The following is a 23,177-nucleotide window of genomic DNA, read 5'->3' on the forward strand; positions in this document are numbered from 1 at the left end:
TTGGAAATATAAAACTTTTATTCCCAAACTGAGAGTGGAAAACTCTAATATCGACAAAGTAAGTGAACATTCAACTTCAAGGATTAAAATGATTCAAAGGAAGGGCCGGGTAGTATCTGTGGTATTGAGTAAAATATTAATACTAATTGATGACAAATGTTTTGGACACCTCCATTAGAAGTGATATACGATATATATATTTCACTACAAAAGACAGTGGCAAGGTGCCATAAAAATATTACATGTATTATTAGGAACTTATTGAATATGGATTTTCCATATCCTAATTATACTTACATCTTTTAATGGATATTTTATTTTCATTTTCAATTATCATAGGTAATTTTCTATTATCATAGGTATATTGCAAACGAAATGATTTATCCATTAGTATATATATACATGTACATATATGTCTATTCATGTGCATGCACGCATGTTAGAGATTTGCATAGTGCGACTTTGACCAGAGACTTGAAATATTTTTGGCATCAAGAAATAAACTTGTATAATCATAATTCAGTCATCCTTTACCTACAGACACAATCATGCAATTTAATTGCAGAATACACTGTCAGTTTAAAGTTTTGACAACATCAGAGTACATAATAAACGTCCAAGAGGCCAAACATTTATTTAAGTTTTAATGTTTCAGGGTTTGCACAAGACTGGGTACTCAACCAACCCATATTTAATAATAATGATCAGAACACACAATTATAAATAAATGATAATCTGAACTGAATTATTTTAGCAATTTTATTATAAAGAAGAACACAATGAAAACAAACAAAATATAAAATATTGCACCAGGATACAACATATTTCCCTCTAAAGCAGGTCATGTGACTCGTTTTAACCATCACATGATCGACTTTTGGCACTTTCATGTAATGGATTTACCCATAAAATTAAAATAATGAGATCAATGACAAAAATATGACAGGTAAATGGATTTCACAAGTCCTTAACGGACGGAATGTCGCTATTCGTCCATATCACATTACAGTCTGTTGCGATGGCGAACTTTTTTTTTCAATTGAGAAAGAAACTAATCTAGTTCGCAGTCTGTTTCTTCCAACATCGTTTCCTACAAAGAAAATCAAATAGGTATTCTTAAATTTTTGACAAGAAAAATCCCTACATGCATGGTTTTTGCATATTGAATTCTTAAACAGAAAACAATAAATTGGGGATGATCTATTTTGAAACTATTTCTAAAAAAATGAATATGCCCATTTCTCACCCATCCTCCTCGGTCCTCTACCCAGCCGGAGTATGTCTCCCGGAAGTAGTCGTATGCCATCTGAGCAAGACCGACACTTCCCTTAGCCACGTGAACAGCTGTCCTGGTCAGATAAAAATAGAGCGCAATCTGATCCCATCCAATGGTGCTGTGCAAGGACGAATGGATGACCTTTTTGAACTGTGTGTAGGTGTGTTGCCTGGCAATGTCCAGCACAACAGGGGTGAGTGAACCAAGGTTGTACTGAAAAGGTCAATGACAGTTATAATACAAGTAGCTATTTCTATTTCATTGAATAAATACAGTATCTTTACAAGTGAAAGACGAAATCTAGTACATGTACAAAAATTACAAAACTTACATCTTGAGAGAGTCGGTCTCCTTCTCTGCGAAATTCTGCAATAAGCTGTTCAACTATTTGATCATCTGAAATACGTATTTAAAAAATATTCAAATGTAAAAAAGAAAAGTTAATTTCTGTAGCTTCAGGAAAGAATTCAGAGCAATTTTTTTAATTCAGTCGAATTCCGGAGAAATGCAGCTATAGGACTTACTTCCGCGTGCGCTGTGACCCCCGGCCTCCCCGTGGGGTGATTCCACTCCTGATGACGAACTCTCGGTGTTATACCTCTCCACGGCTTTGTCCCCAATAAACTTAAGTCGGTCCGCAACCTCGGAAATTCTGTGTTCTCGCTCCTCCGCTGGTAGTTCTTCAAACGGACGATCATCTAAAAAAAAAATGTAAAAAAGAGTCAGTTGTATTATATATTTATAGTAAAATAATTTATACAAACACGTTTGTTCTTTGATCGAAAATGATGCATGTGCTCACTAGATTGATTTAATAATATTTCAAACTTTCAATTTAATCATTAAACTAAAAAAAACTATCAAATTAGAATGACATACTAGTATTGGAACACTCACCTTTTTTGTGTTTGTCTGTCGTTTTCGGGGAGTCAATTTCGTCTCCATGGCCATCAATCTCAATGTCGCTGTACACTGACACCTGGCGGACGTATTGTGTGTGATGAGACCATCCATTTACGGTCGTAACTTTTTCATCTTTTTTGGATGAGTACCTTCGCACTACCCTCCTCCCTCTTGTTTGTGTTAAGTCCAAAGAGAGATTGTTCCTATCACCAGCCTTGCGTTGTCCATGTGTATGTGAGTATGCGTTCTTTTCACTTTTTACAGTAGAGCCATTTGAAATTTCACCAAAAATCAGAGACTTAAACACTGCATCCACCGGTTTCATGTGTCCATCATCATTATCATGAGAGTGACTTGGAGTCGGTCCTTGAACAGATTCCCGAACTTTAGGCTTTTCCTCGCTGTTTTTGAAAGCCTTTTTGTTTACTGTGTCACTAACTTTGAGATCCTTTTCACCTTTGTGGAAAAAGAAATAAATCTTTTGAGTAAAAACACGCAGTTTCCTAGCCTTCATGACTGTACAGTATAGATAGCTAGCTATAACTGATTTAAGTACACTACAGCGAGCGGAAATATAAGTAATGACTTTATCTCTTCTGATGAAGGAAGTGAAAGTAGAAAAACCCAGTTGGCTGTCAAGCGACAGTCTAATGAACAGTTGTATTTAGATTATATATATATAAGCTGTATGCATGCTCGCGCATGTCAGCCTACGTCTTCGACCAATTAATTACCAGCTAATATGTAGGACATGTAAAAGTTGAGTGACCGCGAGGATTACATTTATACATACGAAATCAATAACGTATAGCGCTAAAGGGTGCATAAAAAGTGAGTAGAACGTTCCTTGGCTAGCAGCACGGAGGGCATTGCTCTCTTCAGATCGATGTTAAGTCAGTAACTTAACGGATTCAGCGGCTGTCGGGAAATCAGTGATGAAAAAAAACGCGATATGACAAAAAACTATGTCAATGTAATTAATCCTGATCGGTTATATGTGTGGAGTTGATGAGAAAAAAAATTTTAAGAGAGAATAATATTGAATGATTAAGAGACCTCGGGAAGCTTTATAGTATGCTTTTAACAAATGGACTCGCGGTCAGAAAATGTTGCTACATTTTAATAAATATGCATCCAATTGACATAAGTAAAAAATCAAATCTGATTTTAAAAATCCAAAAACAAATTCATTTTCTAATTAAAATTAAGTTATCATTTAATGAAAATGCCATTTACCCCTAGGAAGTGACGAATTAGGTATATTTGTACTAAATTCAATATCTTTGAAAATCTTTTTAATTTAAAAATCAATAGCGTTAATTGTGTATTCAGGAAGACTGACCAAAACAAACATAATTACAGTTTTTTTAATCATAGTGATTCCACAGAAGCGCCTGTGGTCAATGAATTTAAAACATGTTCAACAATCTAGCACGGTGTTGTTGATCTAAGACTGACCGCATATGACCTTTCATTTCATTCAATTGCAGTGTTCTATAATGATAACATAAAACCGGTAATTCTAAAACCGCAAACGCTAAGTGCACTGACAGAAACATGTGCAAAAGAGATCTCGACAAAGAGTACATAAAAATGGAGTAACGCAGTATACAGCAACCAGAATTAAAAGCTGATGTCATTTATGTTCTCCCTGGGGAGGAAAAGTTATTCGTCATAAAGTGATTGTTGTCAATTTAAATAACGGGATTATAAATTAGAGTGACGGGTATTGTTACAAGATTTCTTTTGGGTGTTAATCTCATTGTAATCGGTGCACAGTTTAGTAGCTCATCCGATTATTTTATGAATAATGTATTTCGATCAATGGATGACACTTTGCCGCTGTGTCCGACTTATATATCAATAGTAGTAATTAGGTTGTATATATTGTGCCAAATGAATCATCAACAGTAACTTTTCAGGGAATCACCATTCGATTCCGAATTTGTGAATAAAAAAAAATAAAAACGAAATCAATATACATGTACTTCTTTTCCCCCGCTAAATTGCAATTCTAAAATTACTGGAGCTGCAATAACAGAACGAGGAGAAAAAAAAATAGAATTCATACAAAAGAGTCGATTAACAGGTGGTATAAAAAAATCGGTCGAATTATGCAACATATTGTCTTTCTGACATATTATCTATTGATCAATAAAAATCTGCATTATGACTACTTTCTTTGCACTTTGCGAAAATTGTTTTTTTATGTACATTGTACTAATATATTAAAAGATATCAATAGGCTTCCAGAAAATTTTAACAACATCCTGCAAAATGAATTGTCGGAGGGGCATTTTCTTTTTCAATGTAAATGAGTTATATATACCTGTCACGTTTAAGAAACTGGAGAACGAACTTTTTAACATGTATTAAAAAAAATTACTTCTGTTAAATATACATAATCCCTATCGAGAAGGGGGACCTTCTCTTTGCCTACCAACACTTTAAGCTTCAGGTTAAATCTCTGACTTCTCACTATCCTACACATTAGCATATACGCCACTGTCAACACTTTGTTTTTAGAAAACATGCAAAGAGTAGATCAAGAATATTCCCAATTACTATATTTGAAAATTTCTACCAAGATAATTTCACTTTTGTAGAGAATTCGTAGAACGGCTGTCATCGGAAGAAATTAAAATTCTAATTATATTATATACTAAAACACCTTAAGAACAAAGGGTAATATATGGACCAAACTTACCATCGTGAACTTTGTGAGATTTCCGAAACGAGAATATACGTTTAAGCCGACTTTTGGGGACAGACTCGGCATAATGTTCCTGAATAACTTCGAGGGAAGACGACTTCATTTTCTTTTTTCTGATTTTCACTTTCTTCTGCTTTTCTTGTTTCTCTTTTCTCTTTTGGCGCCTCTCCTCCTCTGTGATCGTCTGCTTCTGAAAGCTGTGAAAAATCCGCTCTTTGGCTTGTTGAAAACGACTCTTTCTTTTTCTGGTGGATCCAGAACTTCTCTGATCTTCGTCTGTGTCGGGGGACGGCACAATTCCGGACTCTTGGCGATAGATCATGTGTGACGATGACGAATGCCTCCGATGACCGGAAGTAGTCCGGCTGGTCAATCTAATAGTCCCAATCTGAGAGGGAAGAGTCCTGTATTTTTCTTTATCGTAATCTTTCTTTTGAAAGTCACTCTCTGATCCGAATAACACAGATATTCGGTTTTCTTTTGAGATTGCTCTTTTGTAGCTGTCTGATCGCTGGAGTGTATACCCCGCGCGTCCGTCACTTCCAGGAGAATCAGCCATCTTTGGTGCTCGGACTAGTTTTTCAATGTCAGACAGTCTTTTTCTATCCTCTTTCCTCATCGGTATGGTAGGCCTTCTCTGAACAATTCGTTGTGGCATTGTATTTTCTACGGAGAAAAAAGTATATATACATGTATATAAAAAAATATTTGAAATTCTTTCTATAAAATATCACTTCCTGACCTTCTTATCCCTGCTATATATATAAGTATATCATTATAATATTAATAACAATTTTGCAAGTCAATAACTAAGTAAAGGTTATAAGTACACAAGACTTAATGTACCGAGTAACTTGATCACTTAAATAAATGCTTATCAGTGTTCCCTAATGATATACTTTTTCAGTTTCTTTTGCCAACTTATTAAAGGTTTTTCAAATTATCATGGTACATTCGAAATGAAGAAAATATACATTAGGAAATTCGATTGGGAATTGCACAAGGATATATTTATAGTTAAATCCCTATGTCATTGTACAGGTAATGCAAGCACAATGTTGACATTGAGCTCTACTAGAGCATGGCGAAAAAACATGGCGTCATGTTACGACCAAAATGATTATTTGATCATTTAACAAATTAATGTAGACCTAAAAGATCTTTTCTTTCAAATGAAGAATTACTCTATGTTTTAAGATATGTACTATAAATTATAATTAATTCATTTAATCCCTTTTATATATAATTTACTGATACTATATATTCTTACCAAAGAGAGTTTACTTTTTTTAAATTTGCAATAGAACATTTACTTACTTCAAACATGTACATATTGAACAACATTCGAAGATCTCTAATCTGTGTTTACCGTAAATATGTAAAATTATGTCTTTCAAATATCAGAACAAATAAAATTCACCTCTATCATGACATTGATGAAACCAGTTACCCAATACTGTAAATACCCTTTAAATTATTTTTAAATGTTAGTCATTTTTAAAATACTATTTACGTCATATCAAACCTGGCATTTGGTTTTAGCAACAGAAGTCTCCTTTCCTCAAGCTTTCTTCGATCTCCCCACAAAACATAGCACTATATAAAATATACTTTCATTCGATGGTGTACATCTGAATAATAAATTCTCTTTCGTACGTTTCGCTTTATTATTTCCACAGGTGAGATAAAGACAGTGACTCAGGTAAATTCCTCGCCTGACATCACTTGCTGGGTTTAAAGTGGGGCGAGCTCTTAAAATAAAAACACAAGTTTATCAAATCACCGGCTATTTATCGGGTATATTTTTTAAAAATTTCCTCAAATGACGACAAGGTACGTATTTCCTAGGGTAGCATGTTAAAAATAAATATCAAAACATTAGACCAGGAAAGAATTCCACATGATATGATCCATTGATATTAAAATTAATCCCTGCATATTTAAAGGGTTTCGTCACTACCCAGTATGTTTTTCACTGGAATTAAAAGGAAGTGCTGTTTAATAAATAATTAAGATAATGAATCTGATAACAGGCCAAATGTTGTGGTAGTACATTCCCGGACAGAAAGTCAGGAATAAGGAAGAGGTCAACTTTAAAGTGCGATGTCCACTAAAGAAACGGATGTTAACTTTGCGGCGTGTCAAAATGATCGACTTGCAATGCAATGTTTATATTTACTCAAAAGAAAAATACCCAAGAATCATTGTTATAATATGAAGGTTGCATAAGTAAAGTCATGGCCCCTTTTTTCAAGAAACACTAAATGTTCCGGGAATTCTCTTTACTTTCCTCTGGATTCCATGCAATATTTATTCCTGTAATCTTCCAAACTAAAAAGTAAAAAGATAATGCATGGAAATTATTACAAAAATTTGAAATTGAACAATACTTAAATTAAAGGCATTTGCCTCCGAAATCATGTTCTATGTTAAGACATAAATCATATTCATTTAACTCTTCATTCTTTAACTTATCACACAACAGTTTCAAATGTCCTTGAGACAAATTTGGAAACATACATATGTAAACGCCCTGTGTATTAATAACATTGACAGATACGGTCAGGAAACCGGTGGTCAATTCGTCATAACAATAAATTGCAAGTACTATAGTAATCTAAAATATTTTATAACGTGTCATTATATAAATACAGTCAAACCTCGTTATTTCGAATTAGATGGGACTGAAAAGACTTCGAGATATAATCGAGATCTCAAGGATTAATTTCTTAAAGAGTAAGTGGTTGGGACTTTCCGTTCACTTCGACATATTCATGGTATTCGAGATATATGTTCGAGATACTGAAGTTCAACTGTATAGTACACGTAAAGAATTTTTATTCAAGCATTATTTTGAAATCCTTTCCTGTCAGTAGTAATTTTGAAAGAAAACGAGTACGAGTACCGCCAACGTGTGCCAGTTATAAGTTATAAGTCTACCGCATCTAATTCATTTTTCAACACGTGTCCAAGGCAAGAACTCCTGCAGTACTAACATTGACCTGTGCAAAAATTTACTTTTCAGAAGACTAACAAATTCATTTCTTGGTGTATTCGAAAACCTTGTGAAATAACGTTCGTGTATTTGGGATGATATACCTAAGTTTAAAGGTGCCGCAAAATATACATTTATAGGCACAGTCTAAATGCACACTGGAATACCCAGAAGGTCATCACAGATGCCTCTGACAAAAAGATCATAAAAAAAAGTTCCATTGTAAAATACCACAAGCCTTTTGCCTTTTTCACAAAAAATCTTACGACTGAAATAAATATTTTCGCATTTTCTGAGAAGTATCTTACCTGTAGTAGATCACCAAAAATCTTATATTTCTATTTAATTAGATAACATTGTAAATAATATTTAAAGAAAAAATTAATATCTTTATAGAACAAAAAATTGCAGAGTTGTCAAATTTTAATCTTAGTAGTAAGATTTTTTGTGAAAAGGGCAGTTGTTGTACAAATCCGCTTCCCCCTTCTATCCCATTTTTTCTATGGAAAATTTCAATCCCCCCCCCCCCTTATTTTAGTATGCTCAACCCTCCTGTTATTGGACTAGATGAAACAAACTAAAAGTAATAAGTTTTTCTTTTTGTCATTCACGTTAAATACATCGCAGCAAGCCAAGGGATTTTCATGTCCATTCTATAGACACAAAACCCGATGCTTGCAATATAATGGTTATTTAAACTACATTGTAAATAGATCTCCAATTATTTAGCCTTCAAAAAAATGTTGGTCTTGCTCTTCATTTTTTTTGCAATCAGCATCATATGAGTGACATTTATTTTTTCACTGTAAGTTATAGTTTTAATTTAAGCCATAATGAAAGCCTTTTTCTTTACCAACTCTTTCATTATCAAAACAAAAGTGTCCCTTTCCACTGCACTCAATAACCTTCACAACAGAACAATGATTACATTCAACATCGTCTTTATTTAGTTAAATCCATAACCTTCAATAACTTTCTGGTATGGAGCAATCTTCTTTGCAGCATTCTGTTTGGCTTTTTCTCTGAGAGCCTGAAAAGACACCACCGAAAAGGCATCAGCATGGTCTAAATTGAGTAAAAAAATACACCTATATCTGTAAATCTGTCTCAGTTGGTGGTACATGAGTGATATCACAGTGAATCATAAGACAGTGTCAGATTCGGTGATTAAAGTAAATCATCAACGACAGATTCCATTAAGGCACTATAAGTAACATTCCTACCAAAGAAATCTGTAAAACAATGAACATATTTTTTAAGAAGTTTTTATAAAATATACTGGATCTTGGAAAGGTCCCAGCAAGACCTCCATTGATAAGTTACATTGACATTTCTCGCCTTCATATAAACAAGGCCAGGATTCGGACACTGGTCAGTGAACCTATGGAAGACTTACCAACAAGAACTTCTTCCTTTCAAAGTGGTTCTTGGATTTGACCTTCCTCTTGGTTTCCAGTGTAGAGATGACCTTCTGGTATTTCCAGCCAACCTCATGTGCCAGTCTGTTTAAATCACAGTACTGGAGAAAATAAACAACAGAAAGTTAACCAAATGAAAAGCAGTTGTAGACAAATGAAAATTAAAGAAAATCTTACTACGCACAGATAACATTCCAAATTACTAAGTTTCCTTCTATTTTTTAGTACCATACATAAATACAAATTATTTGAACATTTTACTTATTTCCAAGTTTAGCTTTAGCTAATTGGTTGACCATCTGCATTGTGTTGTCAGGTGATAAAAAAATCGTCACTCAACAAGTTATGTTAGATCTTGTTGTCAGGGACTCTAACCTAAAACTGTCATCATTCAACACAAGCAGACAAAAAAAATTATGGCTAAGTTTGCTATCATACTTAGAAATAATGTACAGCATCTCAGATAGGCTATTTCCACTGCTTGATTAGGATATACAAGTAAGGGTTATTCCAGTAATAAAAAAAAATCTTTCCAACTCCTAGAATGCAAAATATTCTCTTCTATTCGTGGGGGTGCTGTTCAGGTGAATACTACACATCCTATAGAAACATATATATATTAACCCTGCCTCTTTGGGTCACAGGCTTTTGATTGCTTTAGGGAACCTAATTTTGCCAATAAAATAGTAATATATCATATTATTTAAAATGACACTTTCTATCCATATCTCTTCACATATAAACAAACTACATCACTACTGAATTTCATTTTGAAACTTTGCATACTTCCCAAGATATGCTGAAATCAATTCCAGAATTGACCTATTTTTTCTTTACAGAATTTTGGAATGAACTTTGGTAGTAATATAGATTGTTTATATGTGTGATATGAATTAGAATAAAAAGTATAATTGTAAATGAATTGATTTACAAGTATTTCATTGGCAAAAGTGGGTACCCTACTTGAGGAGTTTCGTATCTTTATTTTTTATATCCCCTAGAGAGTTGGATTAAAACGATCCAAGCTGTGGTTTGGGTTAATAAACATGACTACAAGTGGTTTTTTTTTCCTTTTTAAAACATGTGACCATCTTGGTAACACTGGTTGATTCACAAATTAAAAGCCAATTTTAACAGGCAATTGAGAAATATGGTATCTAAATCTGGCTACTTCTGTTCTAATTCCTTCATCATTATTGGGGAAGTCAAAGAACAACACTATTTAGTGGTATCAATAGGAAAAATTTATACCAATGCACCATATCACTCAAATCAACTTAGATCTAATCCTATCCTAAAAGAGAAGGACATTTTTATTCATTCAACTTCAGAGAAAAGGTTCCACCAGTATACATGTTAAAATCATAAAATTATATAGACGTCACTTTTACAGTATCATTAGTGACAGAATTGGACCTGTTTCAGATGGTGGTACATGTTCTAGTTACATGTACTTTATATATCAAGCAAGTGTGATTATGTAAATAATTAGAAACAGGTCATCAAAGTATTTCATAATTAAGAAAGAAAGGAAAGGAAATGTGAAGGGACATAACTCTTACAACAGAAAGAAAACACTCCTTTCTCTCAAATCTATGTTTTAAAATTTCATCGTCTTGATCTGACCCTTATATTTTATCTGCAAAAAGATTCAATTTTGTAGGCTCTCTCCAGTCATCAATGAAAAGTTTTTGTATCCACTAGCCCAAGCAAATTTTGCTAGCCCTCTCAAAGAGTTACTGACCCATACTAATTTGATACTCTTTTAAATGAAACTAGTAAAGGGTACTATTTAATTTGCACATCGTATTAAAATATGTCATCCCCAATGAAGTAGGGTGGTATACTGTTATTACTAGACCTAAAATTATGTCTTCAGAATGTTCTCGCACATGGTTGGGAGAATCTTAAACTTCACACAAATGATAAATACCAACACTAGATGTGCCATTTACATACGAAATTTTCAAAATGGCCACCATTTCCATGGAAATAGAAGAAATATGCATTTTTCTAAATTTCATTTTTCTAAGTAACTGCTCTGCCAAACTTTTTAAACTTTAAAGGATTGTTCATTGCGTTCTGTTAAAGTGTTTTCTGCAAAAAAATTGGAATTGGTTGGCTGTCTCTCAGTTCTCAAAAATCACGTTACATTTGCAACCAAAGTACCTTATTCTGGAATTACACTGCCATGCAGAATTACAATGCTCGACAAACATATAGGAAATTAAGTTCTATATTGACAAGGGACAGACTATGAAATTGTTAACACTTGTCTACTATGATCCATATTGTGTTGTCAGGTGATAAAAAAATCGTCACTCAACAAGTTATGTTACATCTTGTTGTCAGGGACTCTAACCTTAAACTGTCATCATTCAACACAAGTAGACAAGGTAAAACATCCAACTTGAAATAAAGCTACTATGTCTTTCCACTGAGGAAAGCATAACTTTGAAATGTGCCTTCAAGTTTAAGACACTTATCTGCCAAAAAAAAGTAGAGTGGAGGAGGTAACTGATCTACAGAAAGAGAGGGAGAGGGTATGGGGGGGGGGGGAGGTAGAGAGTAAGATGAGAAATGCCTTTCCTTAGATCATGCATCCAGATGCTCCTCTTTTTCAACACAGATCACAGCACATTAATATTCGTGAATAGTTTAGTGAATATAAAAAGAAAATTCACTTCAAATGGATAAAATTTTGTACCTTTTTCCTTCACAAACTAATTTTCTTCATCATGGTATGCCAAAATCTCAAACCAAACATAATACCAGAATTTCTATATTACATCAACAATACTGAAAGGGTATCAACCAGCATACTAAATTACAGTCGCATTGAAGTAAATAATGACACTATCATACACAGTCTGATTTCTAGAGTATTTGAAGTTGCTGTATAAGAATGAAGTTGCTGTATAACAATGAAGTTGCTGTATTAGACCTGTTTCAGCTGGTGGTACATGTTCTGGTTACATATACTTTACATATCAAATTATTCGGTGATTATGTAAATCATCATCAACAGGTCTCCTACATTTAAAAAATTTGTTCTCCAAAAGTACAACTGCATACAATTCTGTTATCTTTGGTGAAAAAGACTTTAGAATTCACACTGATGTCTAGATTTTTCACTTCTGAAAAGTGAGTGACTTGAGAATCAAAATGTTGGAAAAACTAATTGACAAAGGCCTATCTCAAAGTTTCCTCCTGATGCACACACATCAGTCAAACTTGTGGCAATTTCATTGGATTTAAGTTTAATTCTAGGATAAAATCACTTGTGTTCTTCTGTGTACTACCATTCAGGTGGTTCTTTGTAATAACAATATTATTTCATAAGTGGTTCCTTCATCCTAGCAAATTGTTTAGTCACAGTGATAATCAAGTAATCTTTGATTTAAAAGACACATTATACATGTACATATACGAGTGTTTGTTCTTTGCTTTTATCATATACTAAATGTGTTATTCACAAAATGTTTTCACCATGGCGAGTGAAGTATCTGTTGATGGCGACCAGATATTCTAAAACGGTGACCAAAAAAAAAATTTGGGTCGCCATTTAACAACTTAATAGTGTGACTTGAGCACTGATCATAATATGCCAAAATCTCAAACCAAACATGATAGAATTTCTATATTACATCAGCTATACTGAGAGGGTATCCATCAGCTTACTTTATCAAAAACAATGAACAAAATCCAATTTTGACATCTATCCATTTCCTCCGCAGATGTAAATTACAGTCACATTGAACTAAATAATGACACTATCATACACAGTCTGATTTCTAGAGTATTTGAAGTTGCTGTATAACAATGAAGTTGCTGTATAACAATGAAGTTGCTGTATAGCAATGAAGTTGCTGTATTAGACCTGTTTCAGCTGGTGGTACATGTTCTGGTTACATATACTTTACATATCAAATTATTCGGTGATTATGTAAATCATCATCAACAGGTCTCGTACATTTAAAAAAATTGTTCTCCAAAAGTACAACTGCGTACAATTCTGTTATCCTTGGTGAATAAGACTTTAGAATTCACACTGATTTTTAGAATTTGCACTTCTAAAAGGGAGTGTCTTGAGAATCAAAATGTTGGAAAAACTAATTGTTTGCATGGTACTTGAGTGTTCTTTCCATATGTAAATGTTACACATATCCTCACACAAATTTAGTCCTGTCTTTGTGAACTTCTAGAAAATTGTAGCCAAAATGTTTAGCAAATTGTAGCCAACATATTCTTGCATTAAACAAAATCATTTACAGTTAGATATGCCCTTCGATTCCTAAAAGAACCCTAGCTGAACTCTTCATAAAATCCCATCCAAACCCCTATCACCAGAATTCATTCTCATATATTCTAAAAATATTCAAGCTGAGCACTTCAACAGACAGGCCAAAGGCCCCTTGATCTTGTGACCCCAATAGTAATACCTCAGAATTCTTCATTTATCCAAAGTGTAAACCCAAACCATTCTCATGTTTTTTTAGACAAAGGCTAAGTAAGCTTTCTTTTTGTTCCCGTGTGACTAACCTTTCTTGACTGATTAAGCCTGTTTGCTCTTAGTGCTGAGGGAACCACCATCCTCTTTTGTTTATCGTATGGGGGTGGGATTCCTTCAAACACCTTCAGGCGCTCCAAAGCCTCTGCACCACGGCTTGTCTTGTGAGGGACCATACCTACAACACAGCTGTATTAATTAACTCCTTCATATCACTCAGACAAAACAAAATCACCCAATACCTAACAGTATAATGATTTCATCTCAGTTTTTTGGGGGGTTGGATTCTTTACACTGTTTTGGTTTATTGAACTGATCAGAATTTATTTTACTTCAGTGGATTACATCAGTGTAGGTAAGGTTTTCTCATCATATCAGTCCAGTTTAAACAAAAACCATGTTAAACTTTCACACGAAATGGATTGTTTTAATATCATTCATTCTATCATGTACAGCATTACTTAGACATACCTCTAACAGCCTTGTAGAACATTTTACTGGGAGCCCTGAAGTGGAAAGGTCCTCTTGTTGGCTTAACATTGCAACGTAATCGTAGGTATTTCAAGACCTTTACTGTTAAAATATAAGGAACATAACATGTGTGAAAGCTAAGAAAAGCAACATTTAACAAATGTATGAATATGGTGTTATTTTTCTAATTTCAGGTCTATTTAAGTTTCAATTAAAATTGTCATACTTTCTGCAAAACTTTAGATATTTTTTTTTTTTATTTCTACCTAAATGTATTGGTTCAATTAACTTTGTAAATGGATTTAAACTGAGTACTGTGTTAGTCTTTCAGCAATCAAGATTCTGAAAGTTAATGACTTTTTAATGCATCTTTTTTACTACAGTTATTTGATTTAATAAGATATTTCAGAATGCAAAAGAAACAACCCTTCCAATACAAAATTCTAGAATGAATGTATATAGGCGCTGTCCAACAAAAAAGCCTTATTAAACTCTGATGTCCACCTACACTTGTTCCTGTAGAAGTTTCCAGAGATGTTGATTCCTTCACATCTAACAACCACGACTCTTTGACCTGTAAAATATTACTTACATTAATATAAATATGCACAACAGAACATCACAAACTTAACCTTTCTTCAATTTTTACCAGATTCTTCAGATTTCAGAAATTCTAATCACATCTGTCAGACAATGTAGGTAAGAAATGAAATCATCACTGAAATCTGCAATGCAACTTTTCCTAATGAGAAGGTGCACATCAACATTAACAAGACATGTTTGTGAAACACTTATGCCCCCTACCCCCCAAATATTGAAATTTTCCTAATTCCAAGGGGCATAACTCTGTCAAAAATTGCTGGATCGTACCCAAAACAGAACTTGACCTAGATATTCTTATGATAAATCTGTATACTAAATTTCATTTCAGTATGTGCAACCTCTGCGAAGAAAATGAACAGAAACTATTGGTGGACCGACAGACAGACTGACCGACCTACCAATAGACAGCAGCAAAGCAATATGCCCTCCCTTCTTCGAAGGGGGGCATAAAAATTCTCTTGAATATTTTAAGGTCTATGCCTGACCAGACTTTGAATAACCTCTTAATTGCTCAACATTATATAAATAACAAAATGTGCACAATTAATTAGATATGATAGTTGTTGTGGGAAGAGTAAACTTTGTGCAGTGTACGAAAAGGACAGTTTTAAACATCAATCATCAAACAATGGTTAAAAAGATTAACCTTGAGTGAAAATTAAGATTAATAATTCTCTGAAGCCGACACTCATCAAGTTTAAAAAAAAATAGGTATAGGAAGCTATTTAGTGCCCCGTTAGTGAATGGTAAAGCCACTCCTTTACAAGAAACTGTCTCCTTTATTTGCAAGTCTTATCTCTATTTCAGAATTCTCAAAGAATCTTTCAAATATCAAATATTTTCATATCCTACATTTAAAAAAATATTTTTCCTTTTTAATATATTCGATCAGTGCATATTATCTATTCAAGATATATTACTAAAGTCAGGTACTCTTCACACAATTGCTCTGAAGAAAATAGTTCCATTCATGATCAGTAGATACAACATTACAACAAATGTTAAGAATAATGATGTATATTTAATTCGTTAAAGAAAACAAAATTAACGTAAAAAGATTTTAAGAAAATCACTTTTCCCCAGAAAATGAAATAAAAAGTTTTCATATTCCTACGCTCTCTGCCTCCTCAGTCTTTTTCACGAAAATATATAGGTCATCCTTCGATTGATAGTGATAAATCTTTTCACCAATTATATACCTGTCATGATTATTGTTCGTTAATTGCCGTATATTTTCTTTTGAGTGAGAATGTTAATCATTAACTGTGTGTGTGTTTTTTCTCTTTTTTTTTAAATAACGGAATGGATATTATTGTTAAACACCTGCAATCGTAACTTCTCGGCAAAGCAACGTGATTTGCCGAGCTCGTCGGAAAGGATCTTCGCACGTGTGTAAACCTAGTCTATTTGGTCTTGCAAGCACAGGTATGTGCACCGTTCGCTAGCGACACTTAGATCATGTAGAATGGGTATCAGTATTTGCTACGGACATGAGGAAGAACTATACACCAGTTTCATAACAAGTGCAGGTTTTTTACTCAAGCCCTAGACTGGGCTAGAGGGGCTGAGTTATCTAAAACAATGCTAGGTCATTGATCTACTCAGTTTATAAACACGAAAATATACTATTTTTGTAAATAAAAAGATTTCTAGAAACAAAAATGTAGTTTATCTTCAAAACGTCTCTATATTCAAAGTCTATATAAAGTGTTAAATGTCGGATTTTATTCTATGACGAAGGAATGTTCAGTGACGCTCCACAGCCGCAACCGATCTCGCGCTTTACTTTGCGTTTAACAACGGCCGTCAATGCATCTCTAGACGAGTCCATTGATTACTCTTGTTGACCCATCTTTAACATCTGCCTATACTTTGAGTGATAGTACTTTAATAGCACAAAATTAAAAAATAAATTAAAATCTATCCTTGATAGTTCTATAGTTTTGCTATTTAAAAAATTGGGCTATCTTTGATCTTTGCTTGGACTTGTTTCGAATTTTTACAGAAGATTCTATCATTGGAAAGTTAGATGGTACACATGTAGCACAGGCCCATAGTACGCGGGATTTTTTCGGAGCCCCCCCCCCCCCTTTTCACTTTGAAAACGTTGCTACAGGCCTGTAACATGCTATCTGGATTAAAATATTCCTGAAAATGAGTGAGCTGTTAAATACATCTTTAAAATTATACGGTTAATTATATTTAGTCTATGTTCTATGGGAAATTAAAACTATTTTTTAGGCATCTGCAACGTTGTGATAATAAGTCACTACACGCATGTAACGTTATATATGTACATGCAGTTTCCTTAACACATGCATATTTTAATCAACAAAAGATGTTGAAACTCAGTAGCTTAAATATTATGTCATTTTAGGATATTTATGGCCATTGTATAGTTGACATTCTACAGCTTGAGTATCTCTGACCTTTTATCAGTAAATAGTTTTTTTTTAATTAGAAATCATCTGAGCATAATGAAAATTCGAATAAATTAAAAGTCGAATATCTTGGATATGGGGTAACCCATATATCTGTTCTTGTTTAAATACATATTTTATTAAACTGTAGTAAAACATGTTAAAAAAGCTTCACTTTCAGCAGATTTTTCAGTCAGTGAAATTTAATCACATCTTTCTTTCATACAATGTAGGTAAGAAAGTTGATCATCACCAAAATCTGCATGGATGATTTCCTTCTGTGAATATTTGTTGTTGCACTGAATGGTGTGTGTGTGTGTGTGTGCAAAACATGTACATACTGTTACTTGAGAGTTACCTGTTTATAATTTTGTTAATAATTTTTAGAGAGATATTGAAAAAATAATTAAATGAATTAATAAACTAAAGGAATGCTTTAATATACAACATAAAAATCAAATTATGGGAGCCAACGCTGGCTGGTGTTGAAAGTAAATTTCTAGACATTGACAATGACATCTGTTCAGAGATTTGGTGTACAGACATCAGTACAATTATCATGCTAAACCGAATCTCAGTTGAGATTACCACCTCAAGTATCTTCCCTATTTCTGGGACAATTTGTTTCCCCACTCACTGAAATATTAATTCACAGGTTAATATAGATTAAATAAATGGTATACTAATATTACCTTGTAAAATGGTCTTTGCCACAATGGCTGCAAGTCTTCCTAATAAATGCCCTCGGGCATCAATTAACAAGGGCTGAAATAGAACAAATATCAGTTTTCATTTATTGTCATACTGGGGTCAGACCTGCAAGATGTAATATGATCAATGTGATTTATCCAATACCAAGTTTATATCAAATTCTAGTTAACCCAGGTAGTCATAAATATAAATGCATCAAGATGCCATCAACGTGACCAGAATTAATTTTTACAGTTGTACTTTGATAAGCACAATATGAATAGTTGATTAGTTCATATTGTTTTCAATCAAAGAATGTCGATTTTCCTGGTTCTGGAAGGACGCAAGTTCATAAAAAGAAATGCATCTATGGAAACCAGGACTTAATATTTAGCTTTAGGGATTGAATTATTCCGATTTAAAATTTCTGTGCTGTATAAATAATAAACAGCACGGCAACCACGTTTTCTACAGTAGGCTGCCATGTTGAACAGTCAACGAAGAAAGCTCATTTATCATCTATTTAAATTATTTGACTGTAATTTTCATGACAGAAAGATTAATCTGTTCATTGCTTAATGTTTTATTTCAAAATATCGAAATTTAGAAGTGTATTGTATTAAAAATTTACATAAAACACATAACCCCCCTTCTTCAACTACCTTCGCTAGAAGACCCATGGTTGAAAAAGGAAGTGCAATGGGGTTCCACGTGTTCCGTTACAGAGGGACACCGGAAAATAGTAAATGCAAAAACCTGCGTCAACTGAAATCCGGAAATATTGACTTGCTTTTTAATTAAAAATAAACATCGACTATTTAAGTATATCATTTTAGATTCACATAGTTAATTCTTATTTAGAAAATGTATTTTAATATTACATAAACAATGTGTGCGGGGGGGGGGGGATTTAAAGTTTTTACTTGACATCAGCACAGGATTGCCCCACCCCCTCCACGTTTTAAATAATTTTTTGTAATATTTTTTCTGATTTTTCTTCTTATTTCTAATCTCTGACAACCTCCTCTATATGTTTCTGTTTGAAAATCACGTAAATAGATTTTGTTTGAAAACAGATGCAATTTCCAGGCGCGGATCCAGAAATTTTCCCCCGGGGTGGGGGTGGGGGGGGGGGTCCATGCCAGTCCCAGAAAAAGTCCAACCCGGAAATTTCTTGACAAGCAAAAAAAAAAAAAAAGTAAAATCCATTTCCCAGACATGAGAAAACCTATTTCTTGGTGGTGGTTGTGGGGTCCACGATTTTCTAGGGGGGTCCAAAGTCATTTTTATTTGCTTAAAAATTACATGTATAATAACTCTGCAATATCCAGGGGGAGTGCTACGGACCCCCCCCCCCCCACTCTCTAGATCCGCGCATGATTTCTATTCACAGCAGTTTCACGTATACATATCAGTTAAGAGAGAGACCTGTAAGTAACTCCGGTTTGTTAATTTACATCGAGGCACTGGTGGATTTATAGAGTGGGCAGCCCCCACCCCCCACCCCCCTTTTGTGACCAAATATATACATAAGATTAATAAACCAATTTTTGGTGTTGGATATTGAATTAATTATAATTAAAACATAATTAAAATAAATTTTTAAAAAACTGTTCCATAAAACTCCTAAAACCTGAGAGCTTCCGGGGGCTTCGCCCTGGGCCCCCACCCCCGATCCCCAAAAGGTTGGGTCCCCTTTTCAAGAACCCTGGATCTGCCGTTGACCGAGGTACCATCTGGGATAATCGGATATTTAAAATACTTTACCCTTGGCATCATCTATTTTCCTCAGTTAAAAACTGATTTTCCTTTCTGAAAAATGAACCCCATTGTCATGCTGAATCGTGAATAGTCATATAATCAATCATTTACCTCTCTAAAAATATTTTTATATTGAAATGGGAGGGGGTAGGGACAATCCTGTCCACGAGTACCTGGGGACATCATAGAAATATTTCACCAAAATTCCATATAAACAACATATGGTGTAGAAACGCACATTATCTATAACGGTTCGTGTTGCCCTTTGTGCCTAAAAATTTTAGTCCATGCTTTACTTGCATTTAATTATAGTACATATAAGGATGCTGGGAGGATAAGATAGGTCCATCTTTGTAAGAGGATTTTCACACACCCCAACCCCATCTCCACGATTTGCTACTGCATGCTGGATTCTATTGACATACTTATTACCGAACAAATTATAATTGTAACCGACTAGTTATTAGAGAAGTATAATACATGAGATATAAATTCAGTCTGCATGGTTCTACTTGTGACAAAGATTTGAACCCCTCACCCCACCCCCGGAAAAAACGACCACTTACGAATACACGAGTATAGGGTACTTTGGGGAAAATAAATGGCAAAACAAAAACATATGTACATATACTGCTTGTATATGTACAAAATTACAGGTTTCCCCTTTTATATGAGGTAATGAGGTATTTTGAATATTCTTGATGAAAATACTGGTTCTCTTGTACACAGGGATCAAAGTTAAAATCATCATTTTTTTGCAAAGCAAAGTAAGAGGTATACGTGGGCCATATAATTAAATAAACTATGATATAAAATATATAATTCCGTGAATATATTTCTTTTTATTTTACTTTTAGTATTGAGAATTAATGCATGGTTCGTTCCTTTCAGATCTAGACTTTGGTTGTGATACAACATTAATTAATAAATAGTTGTAATTTTAATCAACAGTATGATTCAAGTTGCTTTAACACTTCTCTTTAACGAATTATTTTGTAAGCCCTTTTAGCAAGCTTCATTTAAGATTTTCTCGAGCAGACGATTGTAAATTCTTACCCAACCGTAAGTCATTTCATATTCGATTTTATTTACCGTAATAATCCCTATAATGTATTCAAAATATAGTCGTTTATAGGATATATTATGTGTACTTTAATAAGTCTTACTTTGGTCACTATGTTCTTTGATGAAGTAGAGCATATAAGCGTGTTCAGACTAAATATTTTGAGACTAAGAGCTCTATAGAACTCATGGTGTTTAATACCAAACCACTAATATTTTTTTATGTGTAGGAAACTACAAACAAATAAACAAACAAATAAATAAATATAAAATCACATAAATTAATTGCATATTGTTTTAATCTATATAAAGATTCAAAAGTAATGAATACTATCCTTTCACCGTGTAACAATTATTTGCTGAAAACGATTAGAACCTTTCAAAGAGCACAAAATGAAGAAAAGGTTCATTCGAAAAATAACAATATACTCGTACGAGGGAAGACTGAAAAGGGGAGGAGAAGGGGTATTTCATAAAAATACAGATGTACATTATTATTAATTTTAAATAATGCCAAATTGATGGTCATTTCTGTGATTTTTTTTTGTCACACCCTTAATTGTTCTATGTACCCATCTATACATAATCTTCGGCAAAAATGCACGCAGTGGCTCTTGCCTTCTGTAAAATCGTCCCTAGAAAATTTGTGAACTTGTGACCATTAAGGTATGTCACTCGTCAGCTTTTTAGAAAAGTTCAGTCAGAACCCTTAACTTCAAAACTATTTATTACAATTCAATTTTTATAACATATTTAAATTAAACAATGCAAATTATTCAACATTCAATGAAAAAACTGCTCAGAAATTCATAAAGAAGCAAGATTTATGAGGGACCATTTCTTGTGGTGGAAGGATATTTAGAAGAAAATTCTTCAAATCTCCACATTTGTTAAATTTAATGTTTTGGAACTATAGCCCCAAATATTTTAACTTAGAGAAAATTTCCCGTTATGATATGCTAGGAATATTAAATATGGGTCTTAATTTATATTTTTAGAATAATTTTTACACATTCACTAAACAGACTTTGCCAAGAAATAAAGATATATTAAAGAAGTCAAGATAAAATTTACACCGTTTTTTGCCTGAAAATCGAAAATTTTGACCAATATCTCAAAATTTACATCACTGACCCCAACTTTTTCTTTCATAATTTTAAACAACACGATACTTCCAACAGATCAGCACTTAAGTCATAAAAAGTTTGATACAAAAAATATTTTATTGCTTATTTAGATATTTTATACCCCAAATATGATACTTTTTTAGTGCAAAAAGGTCACACAATAATTTATGCGCATTAATTTGCATGATTTGTTCAATGATAAATATCATTCAAACTATTTTACGTAAAATAAAATTATATTTATTGCCAAAATTACATCTGATAAAATATGATAAAGATTAAAGTGATTGACCAAAAGAGTTACAATTTGAGTGCAGAAAGGTCAACTGAATTGTACCCTAGCTCGGTAGAATGCACACTGACCCCCCATTGAGTCATGCTATATGAGTACGTATTTAAAATATACTTCTCAAAAAATCCTTGATATAACTAATTTCACGAGTGACATACCTTAATTAATTAATTATTGATTAATATTTCAATTTATTTATGTCATTTACCAATATTATTTACCATGTAAATGTTAGTTTCAAGACTATTGTATTAACTGTATTAACTTTACTTACACCAGGAGAGGAACCTGTAATTTTCAGAACATCTTTCCAATTCTTTTGTGTATCACAATAAAATATGTTTTAATCCAGTGGCAGATTTAAGGGGGGGACGCATCTGGCGCGCGCCCTCTAAAATTGTCAAAGTTAGCGTAAAGCATAGTTTCGTCGAGAAAATGTAAAAATGCCTACTCGGTAGATCTCATTAAATATTTTTACCCTACAAAATCTCTAGAATCCAGAAGCTTCCATGGGCTATGCCCCCTGGGCCCCCACCAGGGCTTCTCCCTGGACCTAATGGGGGCCTCAAGGCGGCCCACAGACCCACTGCCCCTAACTTCTATTCCTGGATCCGCGCCTGTTCTAATCATATGATCATATCGACATATAAATGAATAATCAATAAAAATTTCAATACGTGTACATGTTGTTATATAGCCAAGTAATTTTACTTCTGACAATTAAAATGATTTATTAGAAAAACAGTATCTGGTACATCATCAAATATCGTTAAAAAGAATAAAGGACAATCTCTGTTTATAAAAAAAATCTCATAATATCTCCCTCTCGGTGAGAGAGAGAGAGAGAGAGAGAGAGAGAGAGAGAGAGAGAGCGTTATTTACAAATAAAGTCAAATATAAGCATTGTATATATAGTGACAAAATCTGATTAAGTAT

The 23,177-nt window shown here is 33.5% G+C and overlaps 2 protein-coding genes and 2 non-coding genes across 5 annotated transcripts; all 4 read right to left on the reverse strand.

Annotated features, from left to right (window-relative positions):
• Positions 1–741: 741 nt before the first annotated feature.
• Positions 742–6,736, reverse strand: LOC133201787 (pre-mRNA-splicing factor CWC22 homolog). Of its 2 annotated transcripts, none has more exons than XM_061337588.1 (7): positions 6,418–6,736; positions 4,887–5,558; positions 2,174–2,635; positions 1,801–1,974; positions 1,608–1,672; positions 1,247–1,489; positions 742–1,090 (listed from the first exon to the last, which is right to left on the reverse strand). In XM_061337588.1, the coding sequence occupies exons 1-7, from the start codon at positions 6,422–6,424 to the stop codon at positions 1,052–1,054; spliced, it is 1,662 nt and encodes a 553-aa protein (XP_061193572.1). In that variant the 5' UTR covers positions 6,425–6,736; the 3' UTR covers positions 742–1,051. The 2 variants fall into 2 exon arrangements, with proteins under 2 accessions (XP_061193572.1, XP_061193573.1); XM_061337589.1 differs by having other exon boundaries at positions 6,406–6,736.
• Positions 6,737–8,811: 2,075 nt separating this feature from the next.
• LOC133201568 (large ribosomal subunit protein uL13-like) lies at positions 8,812–18,735 on the reverse strand. Its single transcript, XM_061337366.1, has 7 exons — positions 18,662–18,735; positions 18,002–18,074; positions 14,795–14,860; positions 14,287–14,388; positions 13,848–13,993; positions 9,284–9,406; positions 8,812–8,917 (listed from the first exon to the last, which is right to left on the reverse strand). The coding sequence occupies exons 1-7, from the start codon at positions 18,677–18,679 to the stop codon at positions 8,834–8,836; spliced, it is 612 nt and encodes a 203-aa protein (XP_061193350.1). The 5' UTR covers positions 18,680–18,735; the 3' UTR covers positions 8,812–8,833.
• On the reverse strand, positions 14,937–15,013 carry LOC133201865 (small nucleolar RNA SNORD34). The gene has a single exon (XR_009723164.1). It is a non-coding gene; the product is annotated as a small nucleolar RNA SNORD34 (small nucleolar RNA).
• On the reverse strand, positions 17,492–17,570 carry LOC133201864 (small nucleolar RNA SNORD34). The gene has a single exon (XR_009723163.1). It is a non-coding gene; the product is annotated as a small nucleolar RNA SNORD34 (small nucleolar RNA).
• Positions 18,736–23,177: the final 4,442 nt, after the last annotated feature.

Source organism: Saccostrea echinata, unplaced genomic scaffold (assembly GCF_033153115.1).
Source record: "Saccostrea echinata isolate AGI-Se365-2 ecotype Australia unplaced genomic scaffold, CSIRO_AGI_Sech_v1 ptg000045l, whole genome shotgun sequence".
Lineage (NCBI taxonomy): Eukaryota > Metazoa > Mollusca > Bivalvia > Ostreida > Ostreidae > Saccostrea > Saccostrea echinata.

Excerpts from the sequence above, each read along its gene's own strand:
- LOC133201787 (XM_061337588.1), bottom strand. Across the intron at positions 2,636-4,886 it reads ATCTCACAAAGTTCACGATG|GTGAAAAGGATCTCAAAGTT; the intron begins GTAAGTTTGGTC and ends TTTTCCACAAAG. Across the intron at positions 1,975-2,173 it reads GACAGACAAACACAAAAAAG|ATGATCGTCCGTTTGAAGAA; the intron begins GTGAGTGTTCCA and ends TTTTTTTTTTAG.
- LOC133201568 (XM_061337366.1), bottom strand. Across the intron at positions 14,861-18,001 it reads GGCAAAGACCATTTTACAAG|GTCAAAGAGTCGTGGTTGTT; the intron begins GTAATATTAGTA and ends AATATTTTACAG. Across the intron at positions 14,389-14,794 it reads AAACTTCTACAGGAACAAGT|TAAAGGTCTTGAAATACCTA; the intron begins GTAGGTGGACAT and ends ATATTTTAACAG.